We start from the raw sequence: 11,651 nt of genomic DNA on the forward strand, positions 1-11,651 counted from the left end.
TTATTCTTTCATTGGTTCTGATTTCAGACATGAAAAGACATTACCTACAAAACAAAGATCTCCTTAGAGTATTATGACATTAGTGCTTCCTTATTCATCTGTTTAAATATACAGATAGAGAGGGGGGAGAAAGAGAAAGACAGAGGGAAGGAGTGACAGAAGGGGGGGGAGAGAGAGAGAGAGAGAGAGAGAGAGAGAGAGAGAAGGGGGGAGAGGGAGAGAGAGAGACTTAAGTCAAGATCACTGTTATAAACATGTGGATTTCAAGTCATTTAAGACAAGGTTCCATGCCCTAAGTAATTTGATGCATAATGGTGGGGTCAGCCATCAAAAAACAGCTTCATAAGCATCATTGCAAACATTTATGCTCCTCCATAGGTTCATAGAATTGAGATTTCTAAATCCACAAGGTCTGGGAAAACTTCTCAGAGGGAGAAAGCTTACATGAGTTTAAAAGAAAAGTAGAGAACAACAGAGAACAGAAAGGAGATTCCATGAATAGGTTCACCTTATGTGAAGTCACAAAATAGAGTGATCACTCTTAGGGAGACTACAAACATAAGATAATAAAATTGCTGTATTAGTTACTAGCTTTGCTGTTTTAAGAGAATGAATCTATTCCTTCCAGTTTCTAACAATATGTTCATTTTTATTTGAGACCTCAGCCACAGTTACCTTAATGTCCATGGATCTGAAAACATGTTGTTGAGGGTGTGTGTGCGGGAGGGTGTATGTGTTGTACATTCTACAACTCTCATCTTTCATTTCTTAGCCCCAATCACCTTTCCATGTTCATACTTCATAATGTAGTCTCTTTCTTCAAGGGAGTTTCAAGTTTTCTTATTTGTTTGTTTTGTTTTGCTTTGCTTTGTTTTATTTTGTTTTGTTCTGTTTTGCTTTAATCACGAGTGCTAACACTATTCCGTCATCTAACCATGACCTAATCTTAAGGCTATTTCTGCAGCTTTAGATTGCAGCTACACTTTTTTCTCCAACTCTAAACATGATTTATTTTATTTTGTATTTCATTTATAAATACAAATTTTAAAATGCAATATGCTTCCATTCATATGAAACTTGAAAACAGCTAAATTAAGATTGCATAAACAGATTACATGTTAGTAAGTTGTTAAAAATTGTATAAATGACCTAGAATAATAATTTCAATTAAATAATACGAAATTAGGTGGAAGATAGATGACTCAGAAGTTGAGAGCATCCACTGTTCTTCCCAAGAACTCAAGTTATCTCATTTCAAACACAAGCATAAAAAATCATAATGTTCTAAGAATATGGCATTATATTTAGGAAGAGGAATTTGGGGAATTCTTGGGGATATTCTATTCTGATCATTTTGTGATGTTTAGAAATATTTACTTTATAGCATTTCATTAAACTTTTCATTCTTTCTCTGTTATTTAACTTTATAACTACATTATATATATATATATGCACTATAGACAAATAGAGACAGAGAACACACTAAAATATCAACACCTTTACATGAGTTAATAATTGTTTTACTTTTCCTGTATTTTGTAGAAGTTTTTCATTACCCAGTGTCATTATTATATTGCCATATTTGCTAACCCTCAGTAATATGTGATCAGCATTTAGCTTGTTGCATGTTACTTTGAGGAGCTAGTTATTACGAATTCTATTTGAAGAGCCTGGAGATGTTTGAAAGGGAACCAGGATTAACCATTCCCATTGTACATGTGTTAAATGACTGAAAGCAGGTTATGAGATAAATTTATTTCTGAAACATGGTGGACTTTTAATACTTAAATTGAGTAAATTGATTAATTGGTTTGTAAATAGGAAAACTTTTGTTATTCAAGTACTTTTTCTTGTAAGTAGCTGTCATCAAGTCCAAATAATGTATTTAAAATGCTAAGCATTTAAATTTAACTGAATGTGTAGCAATTAATTTTTCTGTGTCATTTTATGTTCACTGGGTAGTACAGGAGAAAAGAGCAACACTTCTTAGTACCTAAATCATCATTCCTTGGCAAGAGTTTCTGTTAAAAAGAAAAAAAGTTAAAAGAAACACAAACTGGGATTTGGTAAGTTCTGCATGCTAAAAATGAAAAATCAAGTAAATACAGTGATAGAACCTACAGCAGGCCATTAGGAAACAATCCGATCCAGTTCTCTCCCTAGTATATCCACCAACAACTTTGCATTGATACAGTACTTTTCCTGTACCAAAATTTCTTACTTTTTTTGGCAAGTCTCATGTAGCCTGGATTGATCTCTGACTTGCTATGTGTCTGAAAATGGACTTGAACTCTAGATCCTTCTACATCTACCTCTCAAGTTCTAGAATTATAATAGTGTGCCACAATGTTTATCTAAATTTCCTTTATAATAAAGACATCCAATCGTATGTTACCTTGCATAAAAAATTAACACTATCACAAAATAAAGTCACATTCTGAACTTCTATAGGTTGCAAGATAAGCATTTTGGATGGAGAAATATTTGACTCAACTGGACCAACCTTCTTAGGAGCTAATCACCAGGAAAGAAATAAAGCATTTTTGATTATTGGGAAAAGACAAGAATCTAGCATAACTGTCTCCTGAGAGTCTTCATCCAGCAGCTGATGGAAACAGATGCAGAGACCCACAGCCAAACATCAAGAGAAGCTCATAAAGTCCTGTGAAATGGTAGGGGATAGAGAGAGTGGGTGGGTGGTGGGGGAGTACCCTTATGGAGTCAGGGATTCGGGGATGGGATGGGAGTTTCTGGAGGGGAAATGTAAAGAAAATATCCAATAAAAAGATGAAAAAAAGGATATAAGCAAGCAGAAGAAGTCCAGGATACTATAAGAAGAATCACAGAGTTAACTAATCATAACTGGACCCCTGCAGCTCCCAGAGATGGGACCACCAACAAAAGAACGTGTCTGTGCTGGACCTAGGCCCCCTACACATTTGTAGCAGATGCACAGCTTAGTTTTCATATGGCTTCCCTAACAACTGAAACTGTTATCTGTTTCTGACTCTGTTCCCTGCCATTGGATCCCCTTCTGCTAGCTGGACTGCCTGGATGGATCTCAATAGAAAAGGTTGTAGTTAATCCTGCAGAAACTTAGTGTCCCAGGATAGGGTGCTACACAATCGAGGAGTTATGGTGGAAGAGATTTCTAAGGATGGGACTGGGAGGGAAGGAGGGAGAGAGAATTGTGATTAGGATGTAAGTGAATAAATAAATAAATAAATAAATAAATAAATAAATAAATAAATAAATAAATAAGAAGGAGAAAAGACCTCAACATATAAATATATGGAATGAATAGTAAGAAAACTATGATGTTTTGTGTAATAAAATGTGTGACCCAAACTAACACAATCTCAGATGTCTAACAAGGTCACTGAGAAGTTCATTTAGCATCTTAGGTATTCCTCCTTTTCCCAACCTAAATAAATGTGTAAAGTACTCCAAAGTAGTATGTCTCATTGTTCTCTCTCCTGATGTCTGTATTTCTAATTATATATCCATTTAATATTTGCAAAAAGAAATTTGAAATTGTTGAGATGAATCCCTTCCCTCCAGGTTTTCTCTACTGAAATATTACTGCTCTCTTTGGTATATGTCACTACAAATCCTGTAACTATTCTTCACTCCTTTGCTACTTTCATATTACTTTTTCATCAGTTTAAGAAATCCCATTGACTCTCATTTTTCATTTACTCTTTTCTATAGACTAATTTCAGAGACTGGAAGCATGTCACACAATCTAAAATGGAATGGTGGTAAATACTGTACAGTCTGTGATGCACAACAAATGGCTATAAATACACTTATTCCACGATGATGATCAAGATAGAATTCCAGACATCACAAAGAGTCAATGTCTTACATTTATACCCAAGGTTTATACCAGGGCCTCATATCTAAGTGCAGGAGCTTTCACATTGGCTGAGGAACCACTTTTGCATGATTCTTCTACTTTTCAATTTGGAACTATAGCTTTAAGACATAAAATAAGTCCTAAAAATTTCCTTTGGCTTTCTAAAACTATATGCATTGCATGTCCCATGTAATCTGCCAGTAACTGTGTGGGTCCAGAAGTTTCCTTGGCATATTAATTGTAATAAACTTGATTAATTGTGTAATTAAAGTGTATTCAGTTCTAAAGTCTGATTTGCACTACTAATGGCTGAAGTCTTACCTTTTGAGAGCTTCTTTGCAATTCGAAGGATTTTTTACTTCATAATAGAATAACTTCTTCCATCCAGTATGCTCATAAAAGCCAAAAAAGCTAAATTAGTTCTTGAAGATAATTTTGAAATAATGTGGTTTGTTTTCTGGACTTTTAAATATTTCAAAAATTCATTGTCTTCATTGTGGAACTACTTCAAAGTAGTTACATAATGCAAATAAAAATTAAAATTTGTATAGTTTAATAACAGCCATTCAATTAAACCACATAATAAAACAGCATCTAATCTTCATTACAAGGAATATTTTTCTCTCTTAACCTATATCTAGTAACTTCAATAAAGAATTCCCCTTCAGACGTTTAACCTACCTCTTCTTCTGTGTTGTTATAAACAAATGCACACACTAGACACTGAGAGACATCATTCTTATGACTTCTTTAAAGCATGAATTAGGCCAAATAAATCATTTCCTAGTAATTATGTCAGTTATAAAGAGGACTGCACATTCTGTCTGGCAGAAGCAAAGATCACCTGATGGTTTTATACCTGACAACTGCACTCATTGATTATAGATTCTGGAGTATGTCCAAGGTAGACTCTTAATGGAATTCTCTGTGATTTCAAGTATTATGACAGATAACAGTTAGATAAACAATGATTAATATCATTATTAAAAAGTTTCTTTAAGTTGCAATTAATAGGTGAGATGAGAATCATCTTTTTAGGTAGCTAGAACATTGTAAAAGACTTAGAATACACCACAATAGAACATTAAGAAGGCCAATGCAATGTCTTGGATTAATTTTCCAACACTGAAGGAATAAATAAAGGAAAAAATAGTAGGAAATGATGAACTAGAGGAGAGGAAGAAGAGGAAGGAAATGGAAGTAAAATGCAAGAGGAGGGAAGAAGAGAAGAAATAAGAGAAATGTTTTGGGTCTCTTGGAACATTTGTTATTCTTTATACTTTTAATTGATTTACAGACTAGCAAGTTTTGTGATGATGTTTTCATATAAGTTTTGGTTGCTGTTGGCTTTTCTCAGACTTTTTCTCTTCATCTCCCTGCTCCTCACCCCTGAGCCCTACTTATAACATTTTGCCTCCTTTGACTTTCATATCATGTGAATTCCTTTACCCTCCCTAATCACTCCCCTGTTGAAAACTGCTTCCCCACCCTCTCCTAGCCCCTTTCTAGTTTCTTGGAATCTGTTCGTGCTCATTCCCATTTATGTACATATGTAAAGATCAGAATCTAAGCCATGCATATGAGAAAGAATACCCGATGCTTGCCTTTCAGAGCTCAAACCGCATCATCGTGTTCTCCAGTTCAATCCATCTTCCTGAGAATTACAAACTTTCATTTTTCCTTATGTTTAAATAAAACTTTGTTGTATGTATGTACCATATTTTCACTATCCATTCATCCATTGATGGACATTTGACCTGCTTCCCTTTCCTTGCTAACTTTTTAAAAGAAAAACTTTAAGGAAAGTAAATATCAACAGATATAATCAGTTTAGGACAGTTCTCAAGCTATGAGTTGTAACCCCTTTGAGGATTCAAATGATACTTTCACAAGGGTCACCTAAAAACAGCAGAATTATCAAATATTTACATGATGATTCATAACAGTAGCAAATTACAGTTAAGAAATAGCAATATTTATAGTTGGAGGGTCACCGAAACATGAGTAACTATACTAAAAGATCACAGTATTAGGAAAGTTGAGGACCACTAGCTCAGGAGAAAGTGAATTGGTGTGGAACAGAAGACACTCACTGTAGTGAAACTACTTTGTATGATACTATCTATGGTACTAAATATGTATCATGATACATTTTTCCAAGGCCACAAAAGTATACCACCACAAATGAGTGCCAATGTAAGCTATGAATCTTCAATGAAAATAATGTTGTTATGAACTAATCAACTGCTAAAGCCTAACCAGTGTGATATGGGATACTGACATTGGGTACTATGGTTTGAATGTCCCACGAATTTTATGTATTAGAAACAGTGACACACTTGAGAGGTAAGTGTGTTACAAGTCAATGAATGAATAATGCTTTGAAACCTAGAGTTGCATTGTGAATGAGTTCCTATAAAAGTAAGAAATAATATGTAGCATACATTATATAATCTTTATGATAGCACTATATAATGTGGATGAACACCTTACATCATGCCAGATACACCGAGTGTACAAATCTTTTGTTGTTGTTGTTATTTGATTTTGTTGTTGTTGTTTTGTTTTGTTTTTGCCTTTTTATAAATGTAAGTGACTTGGGAAGTGATTGTGTTTGGATTTTATTTGTATCTATAGAGCTAAGTGGTCCTCAAATCAGAAAAGCAACACCCCTTCAGATTCATGCCTATGAACATGCATTCATGGTCTCAGCACTAGCAACGCATTTTCCAGAAAGCCTACTCTATGATATGTCCCTCAGCAAATAATCCCTAGAAGTTCACTTCACTCTGTGATTCTAACCCTCCTAGTAGCTTCGTACTTTGTACATATAAACCACTGTGTAAAACGCTACAGATGACCCTGTATATTTAAATAAGAACTCTGGCTGGTAAACAAAACTTATCATAATGGATCCATTTTAATTTATTAGCAAGAATCAAAAGTGCTCAATATTGTAATCAATAAAAAGATCTCTTTTTAAAATGAATTTATTCTGAGTTTCAAATGGACATTATGTTCATTTATTTAGTAAATATTTGTGCTATGCCAAGTCTAGGTGTTAGAAAAGTGGTAGTGTATGAAACAGACAGTGCCTCCACTTTCATAGAATTTAGAAACCAGATAAGATAGATTGTTAAATGTTGTTGAGAAAATATTAAAGTTGTGTGTAGTGGCTTAAATAATGAAGAATGGCTTTACATGAGTGTTCAAGGACCACTGAGGGAGTAGGAACCTAACTACAGAATAAAGAGTTCAGAATACAGCCTTTTATTCCACACTTCATGAAGAATTAAAAGTTGCAATTGTCACCAGTTTTGCTATGAAAAGTGCAGCCCAATAAATTATTAAATAATACAATATTGTAATCAGCAAGTATATTATTTCTTAAAGTGTATACATAGTCATAGAGCATTTGCTTTGATTCATCCAGAAAAAAAATATACCGCAAATGAAGATATGTCTGTCAACAACAGCCCTTTGCTTTAAAATACTGGAGCTATGGCCTTGGAGTATTTACTTTAATAAGAACCCTAATCAACTTTGATAGTACATTAAAGTTGTCAAGCAAATGAGCAATGTATAAATCTAACAGGGACATTTTAATAATCATATTTAAAGGATATCATTTTTTAGAGAGTTTGACATACTAGCAATGCCCTTTAGCATAAGTAATCACTATGCTCAGAATCTTAAGAATGATGATTTTTTCTCTAAACCATTTGAAAGATAGTTAATTTATATTATGTAATTCATGATTTCTCAATTTAAATCAACTTGGACACAGAGTTTCTTCATAGCATTTTTCACCTCAGTATTTCTGAGGGTATAAATCAAGGGGTTTAGCATAGGAGTTATCATGGTATAAAATACAGCCACCGCTTTATCAATAGAGAAGGTCATTACTGGGCGCAGATACACAAATATGCAAGGCACGAAGAATAAGATGACCACAGTAATGTGAGAGACACAAGTAGAGAGGGCTTTGCGCCTTCCCTCCTTGCTGTGAGATTTCAGAGCATCGAGGATGACTACATACGAGATCATCAGAAGTAGAAAGTTTAACAGGCAGATAAAGCCACTGTTGGCAGCAACAAAGAGACCCAGGTTGCGTGTGTCCATACAGACAAGTTTCAGCAAAGGGGTCAGGTCACACATAAAGTGGTCTATGACATTGGGACCACAGAAAGGCAACAAGACTGTGAAGAGGATCTGAATGGTTGCATGAACAAAACCTCCAGCCCAGGCCACCCCCACCAAGAGGCCACACACAAATCTGTTCATGATGATCGTGTAGCGTAGGGGTTTGCAGATGGCCACATAGCGGTCGTAGGCCATAACTGTGAGCAGAATAATCTCAGCAGCCCCGAAAAAATGCTCCGCAAAGACTTGAGTCATGCATCCAGTGAAAGAAATGGTTTTCTTTGCAGAGAGAGAGTCGACCAGCATCTTTGGAGTCATGGATGAGGAGCAGCAGCCATCTATCAGAGAGAGGAAAGAGAGGAAGAAGTACATCGGGGATCCCAGGGCTCTGCTGCTGCTGATGGTGACCATGATAAGCAGGTTGCCAGCCAAGGTGAGCAGATAGACAATGAAAAATACGACAAATGAAAATATCTGAAGCTCCATGTTCTGAGTCAAGCCCACAAGGATGAATTCGGTGATATTATTCATCTTCTCTATTGATTCAGCTCATCTGACAGATGAATGTCCTAAAAATAAATGTCATACCCACACGCTTAAACTATGGCCGCCTCTGTTCTTTTGCCTTTACAAAACAAACAAACAAACAAGCAAAAAAAAAACAACTCCTAGGAGGCCCCACACTCACGCATATTTGGAAATCACTAACTGGACTTAGTGGGTAATTAAAAAAAATAGTAAGTGTATGAAGTCATGAGTGGGACATATTGAGAAGTATACGGGAGAGAATGGAGGTAAGGAGATATACATGGTCAGATTTCATTGTATACATATATAACATTCTCAAGAACAAAAAACTTAAACAAGTACAATGTCAGAACAACTATTTCCTTTTTACTTTACTTTTACATATCAGTGAAAATATGCTTATTCTACTTATAATTTCCTCCTATGTTTTCAATTTTTAAGTCTATAAAAAGTGTTATTTCTAAAGCTAAAAGAGCACACTATCATTCATGAAAACTTAAGAACCAATCCATGGTGTGGCCAGATATTAGCACATAAACGCTACACAAAAAACCATGCATTTTTACCTGAAAGTGTGAACCTCTGAGAGAAAAGTACATTTTTTTCTAGTTTTATGCCTCATAAAAGACCCATGAACACTCAGAGATTCTTTCATGAGCCATCCTTATTCTTGCTTTACTTATCTATAATTTTCTTGGTGTCTTCAGCACACAAACTCAGAGGTCATGATAAATACCCATCACTGAAATCGTCTCGTGTTTATCTAGCAACATTCAGCAATACGATCCTTGAAGAAAAAAATTTTGCTTACTGCATTCTAGTCACATTTATTTTTAGTAAGTCCTAGTAGTGGCCAAAACATAAATACCTAAAGCATTTAACTAAAAAGGGAGAAAGAAGATAATGTGAGGGAGAAAAAGAAAAGTACATTTTACAGTGTATTTAAGAAAAAGGATGGTTGGTGAACTTAAAGTTCCAAGTGTACATTTTGGAATCCTACATCTATTATTATTAACTACATAAAATTTTAAATTTCAGTTTTAAATCTATTAACCTAAGGACAAATGTAGCTAAATTTACCATTATTGCAAAAATTAAAACTGTGTCTAATTTACTATTATTTTGTTGTATAATTTTACAGTTCTCATGGAAGTATTAATAGAATTTTTTCTTAAAAATGTCTTTGAAGACGTCTAAAGGATAAATATGAAAATATAGTCAAGGTGTGTGACCAAGACTTAAAAGAATGAAAGTCAAAAATAAAGCTCATCATATTAAAAGTAAAAAAAAAAAGCATCCTTTACAATAAAAATAATTTTGACTCATTTTTCTTTCTTATGTTGAAGTTATGCATTTCTGGATTCATGTGTTAAAGCCATTTGCCAGAAGAATATGCATTTCTTCCCCCTTGGCTGCTACAGCTAAAGGTGAAGGGTAAGCCAAGTTTACTATTCAAATAAATGCTTACCTGTATCTGTGGCTACAGAGCCGGCCTAGAAGCTGTAAAACACTTGAAGACAGGGAAGCAGTGTGTATGGAACAGAAAGAGAATAAACGGAGCAAAGAAAACAAAGAGTAAGAATAGAAAAAGAGAAAAGAAAGAAAAGAGCATAAAAGAAGAAAATTAGGAGAGAATGAACAGAGCTATTTGAGGATTCCTCTCTCTCTCTCTCTCTCTCTCTCTCTCTCTCTCTCTCTCTCTCTGTGTGTGTGTGTGTGTGTGTGTGTGTGTGTGTGTGTGTGTGTGTAGGGAGACCACAGGACAGTTTTGTAGAGTAAATTCATGCCTACCTTTCTTTCACCTTTACATGGGTTCTAGGAATCAAACTCAGGTTGCCAGACTTGCATTTTACCAAACCAGATTTCATTCATAAATAGCTAATATTTCAAACAATTTTTTTTACTTTAAATCCAAAGTCTTATCAAATTCACTTGATCGTTACTGCTCTCAGGATTAACATTAGAAAAAAATCAGCAAGTGTGTATCCTACATCCTTCTAACAGACTAGCAAGGAAAGGGTTCAGTCTGCACAATTACATACAGAGTTAAAAACAGCAACCTTGCCATTAATTACAGGTGCAATAATACCTAAAAATAAAACTTTGAGTACCCTATTTTCTTCACTCTTCTATAAGAATTTGCCTTACTGAAAAATGTGTGCAAAGTAATTGTCATGTTGGTTTACTGTTTTAAAAATAGTGTTTCTGTAAAAATAAAATCATGAGTAAAATTTGAAAATGGAGGAGAAAAATGTATGTTTATTCTACTTACCAACATTGATGTTCTCTGCATGTGTGAGACTTCGCATTCTAGCCCATAATGAACTGTCCCAGGTAATAGATATTGTGACACTGTGTTTAAATACATTTTATTCATGTTTTTTAGATTAGAATTTAATTACATTTCCTTTTTTTCCCTCCAGGCCTTCCTATAAACTCCACCCCACTCTCCTTTAAATTCATGGCCACTGATTTTGAACAGACAGGAATGGTTCCAGCATTCTATCCAGATCTACCTGTTTCTCTGTGAGACTCAGAGAAGTCATAGAATTTACCTAAATTTCATCCATTCTTTTGCCCAATAGTCCTGATTTGGACATTAGGTACTAGGTCATCATTTTTAAAGCTAGCAAAGTAACACTGATTTCCATGTATCAGCAGCTGGTAAAGCATTTCATGGGTGAGAAGTGTCTTCAGCCAATGCTTTCATGCATTCACTTAGACTCTTAGAGCATTGACAGGAAGCTCAGTGCAGCACAGTTGGCCCATAAGAGTCAGATTTCTTCCCCTCAAATTCCAGTTGTACCTGTACAGTATGGCTGAGAGGAAAGGCACTACCTTTGATATGCACTCAACCCAGAAGTCTTACCAACCTGTACTCTCAGTTGCTTAAATTCTTAGGACATGAATACATAAATTTTATGCTAGAGGTAACTCCACCCTGTGCCATTTTCACATGGGAAGAGCAATTAATTTCAAGTGTCAGTGCCAAAATGTCAACCTTTTATCACATCCTCCTACTGTCCCTATGAAGGTGAATAATACTGATTGGGAATTTATCTACAGTGCGGAGCTGATAATCAACCTACAATCAGAACCTGAGTCATTTATCTCAGTTTTT

The 11,651-nt window shown here is 35.0% G+C and overlaps 1 protein-coding gene across 2 annotated transcripts; it reads right to left on the minus strand.

Annotated features, from left to right (window-relative positions):
• Nucleotides 1-7,110: 7,110 nt before the first annotated feature.
• Nucleotides 7,111-10,862, minus strand: Or4c58 (olfactory receptor family 4 subfamily C member 58). 2 transcript variants are annotated; one of them, XM_087650856.1, is made up of 2 exons: nt 10,803-10,862; nt 7,111-8,571 (listed from the first exon to the last, which is right to left on the minus strand). In XM_087650856.1, exon 2 carries the CDS (start codon nt 8,531-8,533, stop codon nt 7,622-7,624), a length of 912 nt encoding a protein of 303 aa, XP_087506982.1. In that variant the 5' UTR covers nt 8,534-8,571; nt 10,803-10,862; the 3' UTR covers nt 7,111-7,621.
• Nucleotides 10,863-11,651: the final 789 nt, after the last annotated feature.

This window comes from Rattus norvegicus, chromosome 3, assembly GCF_021556685.1.
Source record: "Rattus norvegicus strain SHRSP/BbbUtx chromosome 3, alternate assembly SHRSP_T2T, whole genome shotgun sequence".
Classification (NCBI taxonomy): domain Eukaryota; kingdom Metazoa; phylum Chordata; class Mammalia; order Rodentia; family Muridae; genus Rattus; species Rattus norvegicus.